Source organism: Pinus tabuliformis, chromosome 5_2 (genome assembly GCF_031772625.1).
Source record: "Pinus tabuliformis cultivar Carrire ecotype Pingquan chromosome 5_2, CPIR1, whole genome shotgun sequence".
In the NCBI taxonomy this organism is placed as follows: Eukaryota; Viridiplantae; Streptophyta; class Pinopsida; order Pinales; family Pinaceae; genus Pinus; species Pinus tabuliformis.
Window position 1 is genome coordinate 198,272,294 of NC_142306.1, and position 22,431 is coordinate 198,294,724.

At 40.5% G+C, this 22,431-nt stretch overlaps 1 protein-coding gene across 1 annotated transcript in view; it reads left to right on the plus strand.

The window, feature by feature from the left end:
- LOC149158245 (histone acetyltransferase of the MYST family 1-like) overlaps positions 1 to 22,431 on the plus strand; it is a 312,036-nt gene that overhangs the window by 170,317 nt on the left and 119,288 nt on the right. Inside the window, exons 5-6 of the mRNA XM_089436162.1 lie at positions 1,199 to 1,267; positions 1,519 to 1,680. Coding sequence (XP_089292288.1) covers positions 1,199 to 1,267; positions 1,519 to 1,680 — 231 coding nt within the window. The remainder of the gene's footprint in view (positions 1 to 1,198; positions 1,268 to 1,518; positions 1,681 to 22,431) is intronic.

A 22,431-nucleotide genomic window follows, 5' to 3' on the forward strand; every position in this document is an offset into this window, starting at 1 on the left:
ATACAATCTGGGTGCCAGAAATTTCTCACCCAACAGAGAATGCTCTCGGCTGTAGTACCTCTCAGTCGGAGACAAATACTTCGGCTAAAAAAACCCCGGATGTACAATCCCACAACCCTCAGCTCCAATCTGTCCCACGAAATCTCCCAGCGTCCTCCAATTTGGTTAGGAACAAGATTGCCAAGATGAAGCTCTCAAGGGATGAGGCATGGCACAACCAATCATAATGAATACAGACTCAAAAGACAAGACACCAGGTTTTTTACAAGGTCTGGGATGCCTAATACATGGCTTCACATGGTTTTTTACAAGGCTTTGACTTATGATGTTGGGCTTACAATTGTGGTGAATGATCTGCTTGAAAAAATGTATGTACCCCCACTGATAGAGGGGTAACAGGCCATATAAAACAAAAGCATGCAGTTTCCAGAAATTTTTGTAACTTTGTCAAGTTGGGGGTCTAAAAACAGCTCATCAAACCAAAAGAATCATCAGTTGAAGTTGCAAGGAATAACAATCAACATATTTTCATTTATGATAGAATGAATATGTAGCTTACTAGCCTTAAACCTCTGAAATCTGTAAGGAGGTGCTTCTAAGCATATCCCAAGCTGAATGTTTGTGGAGAGCAGGCTGAAACTGCTTTGCTTCCTAAAATGCTGCATGTTCAGATAGCATTTTGAAGTAGGCCATATTGAATCTAGGTGTTTGGAACCCTTCCCAGACATAAAAGTGTAGGATGTGCATCACTGCATAGTAATGATGGTTTGGATTCACTTAGTCAAATGTGTCAATATTTTGTGTGTTAAACCTCCAAAGGTGTGAGAGAAGAGAGAAATTGAAAGGAACGAAGATATGGTGATCTTGCAATGCTCCCATCTAAAGAGACAAGGTGAAGGAAATTGAACAATGTAATGTTCTTGATGTTTTGAAAGAGATTTGATTGAATCTACAAGATTTAAATAGCTCTGTTTTTTAACCATTGATTGGAAAACTTCTGACCTTCCAACATCAATAATATAAATGAAAATCTATTTTTGGTGCACTTTTTCTCAAGATAATTCATTATTTTTATGTATTGCCTTTCTACCTTTAGTTTCTTTTTGTTTCAGATATAATTTCTACATATTTTATTCTTGGTATTTTGATCGACTTTTCAAACCTTATTACATTGATAATTCTTTTCCATGTTGTGTAGAGGAAGTGCGATCTGAAGCATCCACCTGGAGATGAGATATATCGCAATGGAACCCTCTCCATGTTTGAGGCGTGTATTCATGTTCCTTCAATTCAAATCTTGTATTCAAGTTAATCTTTATTAGTTCCAAGCTATTTATGCAAAATGCAGCAAAGCTTCAGTTTATATTCTTTCTTCATTTGATGCATAGACTTTAGTCAAAACCAATTGTCTTCTTATGACTTGGGACACAGCTTAATTTTCTAGTAATACTTGTGGAACAGTTATCAGTTCTTATTTTGTTTCGCATAGTGAGCTTGACAAGCTGTTTTTATTGATAGGTTGATGGAAAGAAGAATAAGATATATGGGCAGAACCTCTGCTATCTGGCAAAGTTATTCCTCGATCACAAGACACTTTATTATGATGTTGATTTGTTCCTTTTTTACGTTCTTTGTGAATGCGATGATCGTGGATGCCATGTTGTGGGATACTTTTCAAAGGTAAGCTCAAAATCTTGCAATTGGTCAAGCTAGTGTGTGTATATTTCAGTTCATGCTTTGGGAATTTCCTTTCAAGCTTAGGCCTTGAGCTTCTTTGAATGAATGGTCCTAAGTACATTTGGGAAAAGGAATTCTTTGTTTGCAATTCACAGTTGCTGTTTTAGGATAGATACCTTATAATGGTCATATTTAGAACTATATCTTAACGTAGGAAATTAATCTCAGTGGCATTTTACAAAGTTAATTTAGAATGTAATAAAGTTAAACTACAATCAGTTTAAAATCAATTAATCTGTACATTAGTGGTTAGGTGTTTGAGGGGATTGACAAGGCTATGCAATGTTTCTCAGACCAGATCTTCCTGTTCTTCCAGATCCCCCAACCAGTCATTTATCACCAGCTTCTTGCCTATGGATTCAGATGTTAGGAGAATTTGTGTTTTTGGTAACTGGAGATTTTGTGTTTTTGGTCTTTGGTATACTGTCAACTTGCATGTGTCTGCCTTATTGGTTCTCTTTTCTTCTCCATGATCTTAGAATTTAGATCTTATTTGGCATAGATTAGATCTGATTTTATTGTGAATTTCTAGGGAGGTGCCGTTCTGCTCCAACTTTGTATTCCACATCAAAGTTGCACGAAGTGGGGACAAAGCGGGTGTGTTTTTTGGAAGAGAAGCGCCATTTTTCCAAAAATCCTTGGAAGTGAAGTGTCCTAGAAGCATCTAATATATATATATATATATATATATATATATATGATTGCATTTATATTGAAAAAACATCTTGAATGCCAAATTAGTTGTCGAATATATTATAGCATGCATATTGTACACAAATCAAGATAGAAATTGAATCCATAGTACACTAATGATTATTTACTTGAGCATCAACCATCTAGAATAAAAATTCTTCTCCTCTTGTCTAGCGTTTGCCTCTACCTCAAATCTCTAGGGATATTAGTCAACATTGCCCAATTTTGATCAAGCTGCCTAATCCAAGCCTTAAAATATGGTAGAACAAACTTAACATGCCTGATCAATGATTTTGACTTGAGTGAATGGTACATTTTTAATAAGAGCATGACAAAGTTCAACAATCAACACCACCAACACTAGGGTACATATAGGGCTTGGTGCTCTTGATTAAATGCTAATCACATAACCTCATACATGATATAATCTAATGAAATGCCACAATCCCATTGATCCTAAAATCCTGAAAACTGTTAAGCCTGCTGAATTTTGAATTGGATATGAGGAGCACAGAGCAATGTTGATCGTAGTGCAAGAGGCACAGTGCAAAATCAACAACATTGGTTTCCTAGTAGACAGTGCAAAGGCTAGTAGCAGTTAGAGACTCATGAGACCGCTGTAGCATGCGGTCATAGTTGATTAAGTATTTTGGATGCTTCTCAGTTGCAGTAGTTGCAGCAACAATAACAACAGTGAGAGTGTTAGTTGGGTTGCAGTGCAGATGTAGAGTTGGCAACAATACATGTTGTACAATGCAGTGGCAGCAACAACACAGATGCAACATGGTTTAGCTCTAGTCAGTAGCAGATGAATCAGAGTTAGCGTAGTGGTTGATGGACAGTGGCAGGGAACTACAATTGTCAGACATCAATAATGTTTATGGAGGATGGGGTTTTGTAGCTGTGCAACGCTATAAAACACCTTCCTCGTTGAGAGGGAGTGTTAGTTTTTGTAGCACGAGATGGTGTTCTAGTCTCAAACTTTGTGGAGAGGCTAAAACACATGAGTTCTCCAAAACCCAAAAATTGTTTCTGGAAATTCCACCTAGAGATAACTTAATTAAATTTATTGATCGATAATTAAAAAATTCCTAAGTCTAACTTAGGGAAATCCATTAATTAATAGTAATTAATTGAGAAAGGTGAAAATTCTCTAGAAAGATTGACTTAGAGATGATCTCATACATCAATTAAGTTTTAATCTTGGTTGTTGAAGTCACAACTGGAGATTATAAGAAGAGGTCGATGGGTAAATAGATATACATAGTGCAGATACTCAGTGATAAAGGCAATTCGATTTTCCCGTAGTAGGTGATTCAGCAGTGAGATCGAGCCAGTGATTGAGTAACAGGTGGTAGAGGGGCAGAGTAGCAGATTTCCGGACGAGTTTCGAGTTTTGAAAGAGTTAGAAGAGGAGGTCGAGTTTATTCTCCAGGAGGTTGAGAATGCCCTGCGTAGAGCCTCAAGAGGGGCAGTTCAATTTACCTAGCAGAGAGGTCGATTCATCTTCCAGTGGTCGGGAATATTTCTAGGAGGCTGGGAGAATTACTTCCGGAGGCAGCAACATGCTAGACGTCATCATCAGAGGCAGTTTCTGGGTAGCACGAGTTGGGTTTGTGTAGAGGCAACGTAGAAGCCCTCACAGAGGTGTTCCAAAGTAGTTCTGAGGCTCAGTTTGTCGCATAATTGCTTGGAAGAGAGGGTGATTTCCCTCTGTTGATTTAGCCAGTATTTCTCTCTGATTAAAATGCCAATTCGACATCCATTTTATTGTACTCAGAATTTTTGATGCTGCATAATAATAAAACCCTCATCTGCCGCACTAGTTTTCCCACATTAGGTTTTTCTTGGGACAATTGTCCAATAATAACTGTGTCATTTTTATGTGTGTGTGCTAGCATGTCTCTTAGATTCCAACATTTTATTTTCCACAGCGTTTTTATGGTGAAAATTGCAGTTGTGATTTTATTCATTGTTTGTTGTAGCAAATAAACTGCATAATTAAATTTACAGTTAGAAGAATAATTTCTAGTTGCTGCAATATAGTAGAATTTTTCACAATTAGGATTGTTAATTTCTGAGTTTGCCATATAATTTTTATCAGCTGTCACTATGAATAGTCTTCAGATTTGTTGTGGCTGAGTAAGGAATAAAATGTTTTATGAGCATGTATTCTTGTCTTCCTATGTCATTTCAAACCAAAACCCGAGAAAATTCACCTACAACAATACTCTCAACAAAATGTTTGACAAAAAGACTCAGAACTTAGTGACCAGTTTGAGGAAATTTTCAGTTGGGAGTAAATTATCGATAGCTGCTTGTAGTGGCTTCTTGTGAGGGACAAAAGATTGGCACTTGTTTCATATTGCAGAGTAGAGGGTCTTATCATATATTGCAGACCTTGTTATGTTGTCCATGAAGCTATATGTGTACTGTTGCTGTAGAATGAGGGGTTTCCTGCTGTATGGGAGGTCCAGAACATATGTTCAATGAGTGATGAGGTGCCTTGATAGGCTAAGAAGGCTATTAATTTAAGAGGTCTATAGTCAGATGGTCATTATTGTACGCTTCTGTTGTGTAAGAAAGAACTTGATGTACTTGTTATTCTTCAGCTAAAACATGGACCAAACCTTCATAAACTCCCTTAATAAACTAGCAACAGAAATCAATAGATACTTTTCCAAGGGGATACATACTATGCTACAACAAGAGCAGCCACAAAAAGAACATGAGATCAGACCCAAAATATATGCACTTGTGACAGATTTGAGATTCATGGGGGTTATAGTAAAGGCCCTTCTCAAATTGGAAGAACAAGACTCACTCCTTTCCAAGGTGGACCGGGTAGATGGGATAAACTTAATTTGGACTCTAAAACCAGCCATGCTTGCTCTCGAGTCTCATACAACACAAATTTTTGGAGCACCCTTGTGAAGGGGTGAAACTTCCGATTGCCTCTTGTCTCAGTGGTATAATAATGCTGACAGCACTTATACCCCCTTACAATGATGACATTATGAGTGTTGATTTCTGGTAGCATCGGATGTGCTCTAAGTCTCAAAATTTGCAGGGAGGCTTAGACACATGCATTCTCCAATACCTAGAAACTGTTTTGGGAAATTCCACCTGGAGACAGTTTTATTAAAATAATTAATTATTTTTAATGGGACCCTAAGTCTAAACTTAGGAAATTAAAATAATTAATGGGTATTAATCTGAATTGTGGGTGTAACTTCTAGAAGAAGACGAGGATCAAACGAAAATGATCTAAGCCATTGATTAGAAGTTAATCTGGGCCATTGGTTGTCCAACAAAAAGATATAAGAAGAGGTTTGAGGGGCACTTGGAGAACACACAGAGGGGAGATCAAAAGTTTGATTTTCTAAAGTAGAGCAGCTGCCGAAGATATTTTCGATAGTGATCTTTTGCAGTGAGGGGCAGGGATAGTATCCGAAGGGAAATCTTTCCCGGTCGGAGAATACTTAACAGAGGAGGTAGCAAGAGATATGGGAGAGGTAGCGCAGAGCCAGAAGAGGCTGACGCAGGGCCATGTAGAGGCAGCATAGAGCCTTGAGGAAGTTTGAAAATTCGCTGGGGAGATCGATTTCTATAGCTGGAAGCCGAGGTGTGAGACCGAGAGAGCATAACTCATAATCTTAGAGGCAAATCGATCAACTGAAGGGGTGACACCTTCCCTAGAGGGTGTGACGCTGGGTGTGAAAATTCCTGAATCTAACACATCAAAAACACCTACTGCAATTACTGGTTTACTATCTCCTACTTGTTCTTTACATTAACAAGTTATTTAATTGCATAAACATCGAAGTAAACACTATTGCAACCTTCACAAATATAAAGATCATGCACTGAAATAAATTGAGACAATCACACAAGGGACACCGTTATTTTTGGACAATCGTCCCCGGAAAAACCCAATTCGGGAAAACCAGTGCAGCATATAGAGGGTTTGTATTATTAAGCAGATTCTTGAATACAACTAGGGTGCCAGAAATGGCTCACCCAACAGAGAATATCCTTGGTAGTGATACCTCTATCCAGAGACAAATATTTCGGCAAATCAGCGACCAGATGATCAAACCCCACAGTGACTCCAACCGTTCCCTATGCTAGATAGGGAAAGCTGCTCCAAGCACTACTCAGGAATTGCATCACTCCTCCAGGAGCCGCGTCACCCTTTCTTGGCTCAGAATCTACTAATCTGCTCTTAGTCTGCCCCACAGAATCTCCCCAGCGCTGCCTCTAAGGCCCAGCACCTGTGTCAGCCTCTACGGCCTCTGCGTCACCTGCGTCTGCCCTCTATGTCTTCTGTGTCAGCCCTTCTAGGGCCTGCGTTGTCTCTCTTGGCACTACGCTGCCTCTGTGCTATGTATTCTTCAGCCTCAGATGAAAATCCCTTTGCTGAAATGCCCCTCGTTGCAACGTTGATCACTAACTCGATTTCCTTAGCAAACCCTGCCCCAGAAAAGCGAATTCTTGATCTCTCTTGGTGTGTCTCCAGCTGACCCTCAAGCCTCCTCTTATACTTTTCCTGTTGATGATTTAACGACCGAGATTAAGTCCCTAATCAACGACTAAGATTAGATCTGGCTCGATCCTCGTCACTTAGAACTTTTTCAGCCATTTTATATTAATACACATTAATAGTTTTATTTTCCTAATTTTAGACTTACGAACCCATTAAAAATATTAATTATTTGAATATCTCTTCATCGGGTGGAATTTCTCTAAACGATTGTTGGGTCTTGGAGATCTCACGTGCCTTAGCGTCTCCACCAAATTTCATGGCTAGAGCACATCCGATGCCATCCAAATAACACTCCCTCTTAGCAAGGAATGTGCTCTAGCAATGCTTCACCGTAGAAGCATCACATTGATCTTCCACATCGGTCCTCTGTGCTGATGCTTGGCCTGTTGCTCCACATCCACTGCACTGCTGCTTCTTGTACTGCCGCCCATGACACTGCCACTGCCACTGCTACTGCTACATTTGTGTTGCAACTCCCTCTCAAAACGCTGCCTCATGCTGCCCATAACATTGCCATTGCTAACTGCTACACTGCAACTCAGTCACCGAGAAGTAAGTATCGACTTCACCCAAACACTGACATCTTGGTCAGTCTAGAAGCCTCATGATGCTGAAGCCACCTCTGCTGCTATCCTGTGCTCCCTCTGCTAACACTGCGCTGCTGCAAACACCACTATGCCTCTTGCACTGTTGCAACCTCAACTGTGCTGCTACAGACTTCTGCACTCTAGCACTGCCTTGTCGCTTTATCACACCTTGCTCCACCCGACACCTGTCATCATGCTACTGTCTTTAAGGGATCCCGTAGTAGGATGTGATCCAAGAATTTGGGCACCTTAAGGATCCTGCCCCAATCGTGTAGTCCTCTCGAATACAACTCGATGTCGCCCCACCTCTTCTCCAGAGGCGCATGAGCACTCATGGCACAAGAGTCATCAGTCTCAACATCCTTCTCCACCTTTGCTGGAGCAGCCTTTGAGTCGAAAGCTTCTCCCTTGCCTTTCTTCCTGGGGCACTGAGAGGCATATTGTCCCACCTCCCCACATTTGAAGCACTTGACCTTGGACATGTCTTTCTTCTTCCTCTTTTGAAACCCCTGCTGTCCCGCTGATGCGAGAGCTGCATCCTCCAACTCCTCCTCCTTGATTCGAACTCCCTTACCGCTACCCCCTGTCTTGGTCAATCTCTTGAGATTTTCCTGTCGAAGAGCTGCCCACATCTCCTCCCAACTGGGGAAAGTCGCTCTGCCCAAATTTTTTTGGACAAATGTCTCCCACTCCTCGGAGCTGCATCCAAGGCAATCTTGACCATGAACTCTAGATCTGGTGTAGACCCCACGAAAGTAAGATGGTCTTGAATCCCTTGTAACCTGAGAAGGAAGGGATCTATCTCCTCTTCTTTCTGCATCTGATATGACCTTAGCTAATTCTCCAATAACATCTTCCGCTGCACGGAAGAGCCCTGGGATAAGGTGGTCAGGGTCTACCACATCTCCCTTGTTGTATTTTTCTCAGCAATATGTGGTATTACATGATCCTTGACCTCTAGGATCATGCATTTCGCCTTCGCCTGGGCCTCCTCATACTTCTCATTTGCATCTGGGTCAACTAGGACAGATACTGTTCTCAAGGCATAGTCCTTGATGTGATGTTTATCCAGGATTGCTAGGATCCTGCCTTCCAGATGACAAAATTGGAAACCCCATCCAATCTGTCTTGATCCCTCAATCTGTTCATTGCCAGCTTTGCTCCTCTTCTCTAGATTCCCTCTGAGTCTTGATTTCCCTCTCGAAAATCCTCCGGCCAACTGTCGAATCACTCCTCTCCAATCCTCCTTTGTCGCTACAACCCGGATCTAGATTTCTTGGCTAGAAATCTGTTGAGGTAGTGCTTCCCTCTACCTTGGTTCAGTCTCCTTAGACACTGTGTTGCACCAACAGAAACATCGTCCCACCAGCTCAAATCAAAATTTGCACAACTCCCTTAGCCTCGACAACTCGAAGAATCTGAGCCCTTCAGGCTTTGCGCAATCTCTATGTATGCTGAATCTGCTCCTCCCGACCAATTGCGTCAATCCTTCCTGGCTTAGAAAGATGACGTGGCTCTGCGTGAGCCTGATCTGCCCTCCTCTGCCTCTGCGCTGGCCCTGATGGCTGACGCAGCTACTGCGTGGGCTCCTCCTAGCTATTGCATCTTCCTCTCCCGACTCAGAATGCTGATGCAGGCACTGCGTGAGCCTCTGCGTCACACTCTCTGCACTGCGTCACTCCTCGTCTTGCCTCTTTAGCTCTGGAACAACATTGTCTCTCCGGACAACTGCTTCTCTGCTGCAAATTCTCAGATTTTTCCACTGGTGTCTTTAGTTGCCTATGATCTGCAATCTCTCTGATACCATGTGAAAATTCCTAAATCTAACACATCAGAAACCCCTACAACAATTATTGGTTTACAATATCTTACTTGTTCTTTACATTAACAAGTTTATTTAATTGCATAAACATTGAAGTAAACACTATTGCAACCTTCACAAATATACAGATCATGCTTTGAAATTAATTGAGACAATCACACAAGGGACACCGTTATTTTTGGACAATCATCCCCAGAAAAACCCAATTCGGGAAAACCGGTGCAACATATAGAGGGTTTGTATTATTAAGTAGATTCGTGAATACAACTAGGGTGCTAGAAATGGCTCACCCAACAAAGAATATCCTTGGCAGTAGTAACTCTATTCGGAGACAGATATTCCGGCAAATCCGGATAAGTTGTGGCAGCTCCCAAGATATTCCGCATAACACACTGATTTGGTACATGTTACTATCTATCCTTTAACTTCTACTTGGCAGTAGTAACTCTATTCGGAGACAGATATTCCGGCAAATCCGGATAAGTTGTGGCAGGTCCCAAGATATTCCGCATAACACACTGATTTGGTACATGTTACTATCTATCCTTTAACTTCTAGAGTGAATAGATATAGATCAACCTCCAAGTGTCAGAATCATTCTTGCTGATGTGGACTTTTCTTACACGAATTTTGATGGTTACATTCTTGTGATGACAAGATTTTACTTTCCGACTTCATCAGTAACAAGAATAAATATATTTTATAAACATTTATAAATTAAAAAGAAAAGAACAATTCTACAAATGATTTTACCTTTAACTTTATCCTTTGAACGCCATTTATTTAACAAAATTGGTAAAATGATATGGAATGAAGGTTCAAATGAAGGGTATGATGTCAAAAATGGGGTGGCCAGATATTAAAATTTAAGCCTAACATGGACCTCCATTAGTTGGTCCCCAAACCATAATATTTAGCCATGAAGTTATTCCCCTCCTTTGCAACCTATTCTGACTAGCATCTGTGTATTGAAGGGTTGACCTTAGAATTGTCACCTCCCCTTAGGGGTTGGAAGCACCTAATAGGGTAGGTTACTTAACTACCCCTATAAAGGTAGGGTGCACTTTTACGAGACTTGGTCTAGTTAGATATTTGAAGGTGATCTCGGTTTGAAATTTATTATGCCCTTAATAGTTAAGTATGGTCTTAGATGCATCTATGGTTATTGTCTCTAATGACTGGTTGGTTTCACTAGAGTTTGAGGTGGCTTTGCTAGGTGGTTTTGCATAGCAAAGGACTTGAGAGCACACTATTCCACTCTTGCTCCACATAATGCCAAGTCTATGCTTCACTTCTAGAGAGCATGATGACCTAGTTGATGGAGTGTTGACCTTCTATAGCACAACGTTGGGCACATTGATGATCTTGATATTTTATGTACACCCTAGAGCACCCTCCGATGCCAGAATGTTGAGCTCATCTCGCCTAGCATTGAGAATTCTTGATGATATACCAGTGGACCCAACATGCTCCTAGGCTGGCCTTGACACTACTTGATGGGCATGCCTTGATCTAGAGCCTAGATGAAGATGATTATTCCCCAGGATGATCGAGGTGGGCTTGCTATACATGATGGAGCCCTAATGCTGGAGAGAGAGTACACCACACTGTTTAGATGGCACACATAGAGATGACGTAGGGCACCCATAGATTAGTTTTGGCCACATGGAGATGTTTTGGAGCTTGATTTGAGGACCCTTCCTCAAAATGAGGTTGATCGTGAATCTTAGAGACTCAACTAGCTTTTCCATTGCAGTTTTGGAGCATTTTGAGCCTTAAAAGGGCATGACAACATGCTTATTGAGGAATTATGGATCACAGGTGGGGGAAATTATTGGCATATTTTATTTCTTGAGGTATTGAATTGGCTTGTAACCCATTTTACTTTTTTTTTTTTTACTCAAAATTGAACTTGTTTAGAGGCTTTTAGGTTGATTAATGAAGTGATAGAGCTCCTATAAAATGATGATCACTCCATTCACTTTATCATCACCACACTTGTGGATTTCAGCCTCTTTAAAAGAACTCGTCTTAACCTATTGCACTGCTACTTTTGGAGATGTGATCATATGTGGAGTTTTTCTATTGGAAACTACTTTGTGTATTGGAGACATCTTTTTGGGATTGGAAGAAGACATTTTATTCGAAAATTTGTGAGTATCTATTGCATAGCTTTTATGGTTTTACATGTAATGAAATTTTGTTAGGGTTTTCTATTTGTTCCTTATCTAAATGAAATTTTTTATTGGAAAGTCTTGGTAAATTATTGCATGTTTAATCTATTTTCCTTGAAATCCCTAGAAGACCTCCTAGAGAGCATTCTTCTAGTTAATTTCTCCCCTCATAAAAAGATAGCTAGGGTTTGGAAGTGAAAACTAGGGTTTTCCTCCTTACTCCATGCATGAATTTGATATCTCTATCATTTAAATCCCTAAGACTCCATCACCCAATGAGGGAAAAGCATTGGGATCCCATTGATGATCAAAACTCTTGAAAATTTTTACCTTCTTCCTCTTTCCTTTCTTTTTCGGCCCTTCAAGGCAAGTCGCTAGGGGTAGGGCAAGGGTCGAATTCAACCAGGGCTTGAGCCTGTGAAATGTTGGAGCTGATTTGGCATTATTGCACCTTTATTGACCTCACAAACTCAAAATCTCGCTTTGTTCATAGTGGAATTTGTCTCATAGGGTTATCGTCATGAACCCTAGGCAATTTAGTGCCATATTAAACCCTAGTTTTATACATGGCTTCAACTTGGGGCTTGTTGAAGGTTTACCATTTCCTATTGGTGACCATATGTTTAAGTAATCCTTTTACTTGTGTTTGTATGCCTATATATGCTCTTGTTGAAACACGTCTTGAAACCCTAGGCTTCAAGTATTCTTTTTAAGGCTTAGTTTATGGTACATTGTTCCTTGACACAAAGAATCGTGCCTTAATCCAACTAAGAAGTACCTGTTTTAAGCCATTCACTTACGTCACCTTGAACCTATTGACTTAGAAGACATTTTAGGTGATATACATTGGGAAGTCTCCTGTGTGGTGAAATCGCACTAAAGAGTAGGAGGTGGAGTGCTAAAGTGACAATGGAAACCACCTCATTGTGGTATGTTAGTCTAGTTCTTGAGCCTTTTAGATTTTGAACATTTTTGGTGCCATTGTTGGGGAGGATTTGAGTCAACCTCTTTGTTATCTAAAGAATAAGCTTCATTAAATTTTGAAGAGAATAATATTCAAATGACAACATAGTTTCTCTTTTGGCGACCCCTAAATTCGGTCCTCATATCTCCCTCAATTGTTTGTCTCATGAAACCATAGCTCCAAGAAAGAAAATAAATACTTGTAGACTACTACTGAGGCTACCAAATCTTCATTAGTTCAAAAGAAGTTAGTAATCTATTTATGGATACATCTACCTCTAGTATCATGGATAAATGATGGCTCATTGCTGCATTCAAACCATTGGATGTGAGTAAGTTCCCTAATGCTCCCCATCCATTACTTGATAAATATGAAGTGGCTACCCAAATTTAATGGTACTAATGCAATTATTGCTTAAAAAACACATGCATGAGTTCTATTGGGTTGTTGGTGTTAGGTTGGTCCAAGAGGAAGATGTGGTTATTGTCAGACCAGGAGGTAACTCCTCAAAATGTAATCGTATTATTCATTCAAGTTGTTCATTATTATATACAAGAGGGAGTGATTGTTCAGTTCATCTCCCGATGACTCTCCATTTTATCTATTATTTATTTACACTAATTACAGTTGTTCACCCAATCCCTATGATTAGGTGTCAACATTCCCCCCCTTAATCTGAAGGGATGTTGGTGAGTCCAAGCATCGTTTTGAATCTTTCAAGCTTTTCTCTTCCAAGTGCTTTGGTGAAGATGTCTGCAATCTGCTCATTAGTGGAACAATGGTGAAGATGGATTGTTTTGGCCTCAACATGATGTCGAATGAGATGATATTTTGTATTGATGTGCTTCGTTCGATCATGGAACTTTGGGTTTTTGGCCAACTTTATTGTTGAGGTATTGTCAATCATGAGTGGAGTCGATTGTACTTGTTTTACCTGCAAATCTTCCAGAATTTTCCTGAACCACACAATTTCTTTTGTTGCCTCAGCTGCTGCCACATATTCCGCCTTTGTTGTGGAATTTGCTGGAACTGATTGTTTGCGTGATCTCGAGTAGATGACTCCTGATCCAAGACTCATAGCATAACCCGAAGCAGATACCCCAGTTTTTTTGTCTCCATCGAAGTCTGAATCAGAGTATCCAATCAAGCTGAAGTCGCCCACCTGTGTATACTTGATTCCAAAGTCTTGAGTTCCCTTCAAGTACTTTAGAACTCTTTTTGTAGCAAACCAATGTCCCTCACAAGGCTTTTGCATAAACCTGGAGAGGATTCCAACAACAAACGAAATTTCTGGTCTGGTAGTAGTTAGGTAGTTGAGACTTCCTACAAGCTGTCTATACTTTGTTGCATCCTCAAATTCTTTTCCTTCAATGGATGTGAGCTTTAAGTTTTGTTCCATTGGAGTAGTCAGAGGATTGCATTCAGTCATGCCAAACCTGTTCAACAAATCTCCAATGTACTTCTTTTGAGAAAGGAATATGGACTTCGGATGTTGAGTTACTTCAATACCAATATAGTAATGAACATACCCCAAATCAGTCACATTTCAAAACCTTTTCTCAATTCCTTCTTTATGGATGCAATGTAGCTCTCATTGTTCCCTGTCATCAAAAGATCATCTACATATACCACAAGATATACAATTGTTTTGCCAACCTTCTTGACAAACAAAGTTGCATCATCAAGATCATAATGTTTGAAATTGAGTTCTAGAATATGCTCAGTTAGTTTTTCATACTAGGCTCGCGGTGCTTGTTTGAGGCCATACAAGGATTTCACAAGTTTGCATACTTTATGTTCATGTCCTTTTACAGCAAATCCTTCAAGCTGGGACATAAAAAATTCTCTTTTAGATCTTCATTCAAAAAAGAAGTTTTTACATCCATTTGATGGACTTTCCAACCGTTCTGATCTGCGAGGGCAAAGAGTGTCTAGATGGTAGCCCATTTTGCTGTGGGGGAAAAGTCTCCTCATAATCGACCCCTTTCTTCTGTGCAAAACCTTTTGCCACAAGTTTGGCTTTGTGCTTGTCAAGTGAGCCATCAGCTTTATACTTGTTCTTGTAGAGCCACTTGCAACCAATTGGTTTGGTTCCCAATGGAGGATCAACCAACTTCCAAGTGCCATTCTGTATCAAGGCATCATACTCCTTTTGCATTGCTTCTTTCCATTCATCATGAGAAGCAACTTCTTTGAAGGAAGTTGGTTCAAAATCTGTAGACAAATTCAATTTGCAGTCATAAGAAGCATCCATATCAACAGGTGAATCAGAGTCATCTACATCACCTCCATTTTGTTGGGTTGAATTTCTAGTTCTTGTCTTTCCAACCTCATCAGGATGAACACTTTCAAGTGTCTTTGTCAACCACTTTGGGGGACCTTTTTGAGATGGTCTAGGCTGCTTCATTGATTGAGTTGGGACTGAATCAAGATTGAGTCTCCCAATTCTGTCAATCACATCACTCAAAGTATCATCCGTTGTTGGAGTGTCATGCGGGCGAGAGAGTGCTTCAGAAGAAGATTCCACATGTTGATCTAGTATAGGAATCCCCCCTTCAAGATATGGAATTTGATTATCAAATTCTTGAAATGATTTTGCATTTGCGAATCTAGCCAAGCGATCAAGTTGCCGCTCAACGACATTGTCAGTTTTGAATGATTAAAGAAATATTACATCTCTAGATACAACAAACTTTTTATTGACTTCATCATAGAGACGGTATGCTTTGGAGGTGTTTGAATACCCCAAGAAGATACACTTACGACTTCTTGCACCAAGTTTGTTTCTATGTACCTTTGGTATCAAGGCATAACATGTGGAACTAAAGACGCTAAGATGCTTTACCGAATGAATGTGCCTATACCACATTTCATAAGGAGTCTTGTTTCTAATAGCATTAGATGGACATCTATTCTTTACATATACAACACATAGAATTGCATCAGCCCAAAACATCATTTTTACATTTTTGAAAAACATCATGGAGCGCACCATATTTAAGATTGTCCTATTCATTCTTTCAGCTACTCCGTTCTGTTGGGGATTATAAGCAACAGTTGTTTGATGTTTGATCCCATGTTGGCGAAGATAGTTTTCAAATTCAGTTGAAGTGTATTCTTTTCCATTATCAGTGCGAATAGAGCCAGTATGAGATTGTGCATCATTTTCAATCCATGTATGAAAGTTCTTGAATGTTTGAAAAGCATCAGATTTGTTCTTCAATAAATAAACCCAACACATTCTGGTGTAGTCATCAATAAATGTCACCATATATTTATTTCCATTTCTAGAAGGAACAAGCATTGGACCACATAAATCTGAATGAATGAGTTATAGTTTTCTATGTGCTCTGGAATGTGAATCATGAAAAGATTGTTTGCTATGCTTTCCTATAATGCAAGCATCACATTGCTTAAGTTTCCTAGGAATTGTAGGCAAACCAGTAACACCATTTTCCTTCAACAAGCAGAGGCTGTCATAGTTCAAGTGTCCAAATCTAGCATGCCATAATAAACTTGATGGAAATGTACCTTATTCATAATGAGAATTGTATGAGAAATTTTGTGCACGAGCAGAGGTACCCTGCAGCTTGAGAAGCCTTTCTTCTTCTATCCCCGTCATGACAAGTGAGTGGTCTGATGCTTTTCTCACCTCAAGCTTGCCATCAAACATATGAATGGAGTGTCCTTGCTGGCGGATGTGGACCAAGGACAACAAGTTTCTCCTCAGTTGTGGGAGATATAAAACATGATGCAGAAGAAAGTCTGGAAGACCAGGCAATTTAAGCCTGATTGTACCAAGCCCTGATGGCTTGAGTTTTGATTTGTTTGCAAAGTATACTGCTCCATCAACATTGTTAGTAAATTCTTCAAAAAAAATCTCTTCTAAAAGTCATGTGGCAAGTTGCTCCTGAATCAAGCAACCAATCATTTTTCCAAGAAGCAAGTGAAGCATTAAATAAGTCTTCATTTACTCCAATATTACAATGTGCCACAACATAGTGAGCGGATTCAAGTGCTATACCTTTCTCTTTGTCATTAGTTTTACCTTTGGGTTGGTTTCTTTCATGCTTAATTCTGTCCCAAGGCAACTTGCATGTGGATGCATCATGTGATCCATCTCTTTTGCAGCGTATGCAGTGCAAATCTGACTTTTCTCCTTGAGAGTGTTTGCCCCCCCTGCCTCTGAAATTTCTTCCTCTTCCTCTTTGACCACCTCTTCCTCTCAAAGAATTTTTAGCAAGATTCTTCTCTCTATGTGCAAGGCACACAACCTCTTCAAAAGACTGAGGAGCTGTTTTCTTCCCAAAAACTCTCTCTTTCAACAAATTTTTCACAAGGGAGTCAAAGGTAATATCTTTGAGGTTTCCATTTGCTTGCAATGACTCAAGATAATTTGAGTAAGTGGAATAAAGTGCCTTGAGAAAAGCTATCAGAGGAATGTCCAGTTCAACATTAGTGACTTTGATATCATGCATAATAGATTTTACTTCTGATGCAAGAGCAAGAGGATCATTATTTTGTAATTCAAGGGTGAACAATTTAATCATGAGTTGAACAACTTCAAGTGCAGAGTGTGAGTCATAGAGTTCCTTCAATTTTTGTACTTCAAAAGCATTTGAACTCACCTCTTCACTTACTGATGCTGCAATCAATGCATAAGCCTTGCTGTTCTTATTTTCCCAAATGGCTAATTCCTTGTCTAAGGTAGGTTGTTCTGGCTCTTTGTCTCCGCTTCCAACACACACTCCTTTCCACAACTCATTTAAAATGAGTGTGTTGGATTTTTCGAGACCACTCAAGATAGATCTCCTTCCCATTCAGAACCACTCCCACAACAGATATCAATGAGTGCATTTTAAAAATTTGTACTGTGTAAAAAAAAAATTGCTCTTCTGCTGTGTACAAAAATTAGGTGGTAGTCTGTAATTCGACTACTGGTTAACTTTGTAACCTCATCAACAAAGTTGCATCTTTACACAATTCGCGGACCTGTGGGTTATGGGCCCTCAACATTTTATTAATTTATTTATCACAACCAGAATGAACACGATTTCTTTAATGTTTATGACCAGGACCCAAATAAATTTAATGTTAAAATTGGCAACCAGGGCAAAACTTCATGTGGGTCATCTTATTCATGGCTGATAATATTTTTATTAGATTCCTCTCGTCGAGAGGTGTAGGATTGATATAAAGATCATCCGATTCCGATAAGTATTCATGGAGATATGAATTTATTTTGATTATGGAATTATTATCAAGCCGACCTACAACTCATGTAGGCTCAGAAGCCCAACAGTCGCATCTATTCACCCACCAACGTTGTGTATAAATATAAGAGGACTTTTCCTCATTTGGACTCACTCATCTCATCACATCTCTCTCTCTCTCTACTGCGCAGATATGAGTCTCTTCTCTACTGCGCTGAAATGGGTCTCTCTCTCTCACACATGTGACGCCGGAAGCTGTTGAATTTGAAGCTGCAACTGCAGAAGTAAAGATTGACTTGCGTGGCCTAGAAGATCTCCTCTTTGGAACTGCGCTATAGGTTCATCTAAACCTCCTTTGAAAGCCGCAACTTTTGGTGGTGGAATGAAGTCAATCCGACGAACGGTTTGCAAGATATTGACTGCCCTAGTTTGAAGCCAGAAACTGCTGAAACTGAAGCTGCAATTGCAGAAGTAAAGATTGACTTGCGTGGCCTAGAAGATCTCCTCATCTGAACTGCGCTGTAGGTTCATCTGAACCTCCTCTGGAAGCCGAAACTTTTGGTGGTGGAATGAAGTCAATCCGACTGTCGGTTTGTGAGATATGGTCTGCCCTAGTTTGATAATGAAGCCGCTAATGCTGATGCTACTGATCTAGGGTTTGCTACTGCTGATATGAATCAGATTTATTGTACTATTTCTCTCTGCTGAATTATTGAAGATAAAAGAAGATTTGATCAAAGGGTTTCCCCACACATTGTGGGGTTTGTCCCTGGCTAGCCGCCACATCTTGTGTCTCTTGTCTTGGCTTGTTTTCTGTCGATCGTTTAATGTTCTATCTGCACTTTACTTTACGTACATGTGATTGCTAATCAGTGGAATATAATAAGAAAAAGAAGTAAAATGTTATAAGCATAGAACATACCATAACTTAACATGGTATCAGAGCTGAGGTGAAGACAAAATCCGAGCAAGAGCAAGAGCAATTATTGAAGAGAAGATTGGCAAGGCTATCCTAAAAGAACTATGGGGTCCTCAACACTCTTTCCTGTCGAAGACAAGCTCCGTGAGAAATCTGACTATCACGGATGAAAGATGTCTATCGATCTAACCTTTGAAGATCAAGGAGTGCTGGACCATGTAAGAGGCAATATTGTTGAGCCTTCATCAAATGCATCTGCTGCTGCCTGGAACAAATGGAAAAATGGAGAAGTCAAAACAAAGAAGATCATCCGGGACTCTATCGACAAGCGCTTGGTGGCCTACATCTCTGATCTAGACACCTCCAAGGAAATCTACAACAGACTGGTGAGTTTATTTAAAGTTAATGATGCAAATCAAGTTTTGTTTCTTAGAAATAAGTTAAGGGAAATCAAGAAGGGTAAAGATGAAAGTATGCAAGCATACTTCTTAAGAATCACCGAGATCAAGAACGATCTCCTATCTATTGGGGAAACTATTACTGACAGAGAAATGGCACTCACAATGGGAAAACTATGGATGAGATCATGGACATAAAGGGCAACATGAGATCATGGACATATAGGATAGCATGATGATGATGCACACTAGTTTGAGCAGCATTATGATGGATAAAATCATGGACATGGGCAGCATGATGATAATCATGATTAGAGAAGCATGGTATAGTATGCAGTGGTGCAACTCGAAATCCCTCTAATGATAATCAAAGGAATGACAAATTCAACAGCAAAGGTAAGAGGAGAGCTGGGAATCAAGGAAGAGAACAAGCATTCAAGAAGGCTAGAAATTCTAGGATGTATTAAATGCACCTGACCTCAAAAGGAACCTAGTGTCCATCTTGGCAATGGAAGACAGAGGCTACAAGGTAACCTTCAGCAATGGCAAGGTATGTATATGGAAAAATAATGTTAAAGATGCCTTTACTCTTGGGTTTAGTGTTGATTCATTATATTAGGTCGATGGAAGTCCGCTAGGTGTCATGTCTTGTGACACAACTCTTCAGTCCGAACTTTGGCATCGGAGGTTTGCCCACCTTCATTATAAAGCTATACTCGATGTAAGACAAATGGTAACAGGGATGCCCGAATTCCAAGTAGAGAAAGAAGGTGTATGTCCGGGATGTGCTGAAGGAAAGCTCAAAAGGGGACCATTCCCCTCAAGCCAAAGCAAGACCTCTGATATATTACAATTGGTTCACTTAGGCACATCTGAGGCTAGCATTAAGAGGGAGACTACTACACCACATACTCCTGAGCAGAATGGTGTGGTGGGAAGGAAGAACCACACGATGATGGAAGCTGTCCGGGCCATGCTACATGATCAAAGACTTCCAAAGTTTCTATGGGCTGAAGCTGCAAACACTGCCGTATATGTACAAAATCGATGCCCTCATCAAGCATTGGGTTCCAAGACTCCTGAAGAAAAATTCACCGGTAAGAAACCTGATGTTTCTCATTTTAAAATTTTTGGAAGCCCTGTATACTTTCATGTGCTGAAAGAGAAAAGAAATAAATTGGGAGCATTTGGAAAGAAGGGAATTTTCGTGGGCTATGGTGAAAATACTAAAGGCTATAGAATCTATGTAGCCGGTCAAAGGGAAGTCATAATTAGTCATGATGTCACCTTTGACGAAGATATGGCTCTCAGCAAGGTGATCAATCTTCCGACTTTGAGGAGCTCTCAAGAAGCCGACACCAGGGAACCGAAAGAAAAGGATGATGAATCAATGCCTGATGTAGAAGAACCCATGGATCCGATTGATCCTCCTCCATATGCGCCTTCCTCTTCTAGGAAGAGGCCTTCATGGCTTAAGGGGTTACTTGATGATGCTGAAGGACATGCTGCACCCTAAGGAACCCTCCATCAAAGTAAGAAACTTAATAGGTATCAAGGATACCTGACCATCATGAGCACGATCATACAAAATGAGCCTTCGTCATTCTCAGATGCCGTCAAGCATCAAGTATGAAAGGATGCTATGACTGAAGAATATGAGTCTATCATAAAGAATGATGTTTGGGAAGTAGTTCCCAGACCCCAGGACAAGACTGCTGTTACTTCCAAATGGCTTTACAAGATAAAGCATGCAGCAGATGGAAGCACGAAAAAGTATAAGGCTCGTTTTGTTGCTCGAGGTTTCTCCCAAAAGGAAGGTATAGACTATGATATATTTGCACCTGTTGCCAGATATACGACCATCCGCTCGATCATAGCCCTTGCCGCTTCACAAGGATGGAACCTACATCAGATGGATGTCAAGACTGCGTTCTTGCATGGCTCGATCAAAGAAGAGGTCTACGTGGAGCAACCCGAAGGATTTGAGATTTATGATCGAAAATCTCATGTATGCAGGTTGAAGAAAGCTCTCTATGGGCTGAAGCAAGCACCCCGAGCATGGTATGAGAGGATCGATAGCTACTTGATGAAGCTGGGATTCACTAGGAGTGAAGCCAATCCTAACCTTTACTTTAAGGTTGAATATGACAAGCCTCTCATACCGGTATTGTATGTGGATGACCTCTTTCTAACAGGTGCAAACCCTCTCATTCACAAATGTAAGAGGGAGATGGCTTCTGAATTTGAAATGAAGGACCAAGGACTTGAAGTGTGGCAGAAGCCAAGGGAAATTTTCCTATCTCAAGGAAAATATGTGGTAAATATATTGGAAAGATTCGGTATGATGGACTGCAAGCCTGTGACTACCTCGAGGATCTTAACTTTTAGAAGTTATATGGTAGTGATGTCGGACCAGACTTGGGAAATGCCTCTGAGTTTCAAATACTCATTCGCATTGATGTTCTTGGTGAACCTCCGTCCGAACATATGTTTTGCAGTTAACATTGTGAGCTCATATTTGGTTGAGCCTCACTGGATTGATGCCAGGAATCTTCTGAGATGTCTTCAGGACACAATCTCTCATGGATTAAGATACACTGCCGGAGATGTGAGACTACTTGGATATACTGATGTTGATTGGGTAGGCAGTGTGGTGGACCGTAAGAGCACTTCCGGGTGCTGTTTCACCTTGGGATCTGCTTCGGTATCCTGGATAAGCAGGAAGCAGAAGTCGGTGGCTTTGAGCACCGCCGAAGCAGGATATATTGTTGCTAGCATAACCTCGTGTGAGGTAGTCTGGTTGCGAAAGCTCTTCAGTAAGCTGTTTGGATTTACATTGGATACCACTGTGATTCTCTATAACAACCAGAGGTGGGATTCGATTATTGAGGAATCCCGTATTCGTCGATTGCTCCAGCAGATAGACATCATCTTGGATATGGTAAGTTGATGAGCAAGGAGGCTCCATCGCATTAAGATGATGTACAGGTTGATACACCTTGTCAAAGCCCCGAGGAAAGATCTAATCTGTGATTTTCCCAAACAACTTGGAGTCGGTAAGAAACCCTTGTACAAGGGTCCTGCATGTTGCATACATTGAGCTCTGGGAGCTCTGAGGGCTTGCGGTTATTACTGGAGCAACATACGACCACAGGGTGACTCACCCTCCCCTGGTGGTGCACACTGGAACAAGATGATTCGCTCTCTTGTGGAACAGGATGATTCGCTCTCCTGTGTAGCAGGATGATTAGTTCTCCTGTGAGGCCTGGATTGATGTGTTCTCCATGGCGATTGTAGCAGGATTGATGTGTTCTCCTGTGAGGCCTGGATTGATGTGTTCTCCATGGCGGCCTGGATTGATGTGTTCTCCATGGCAAT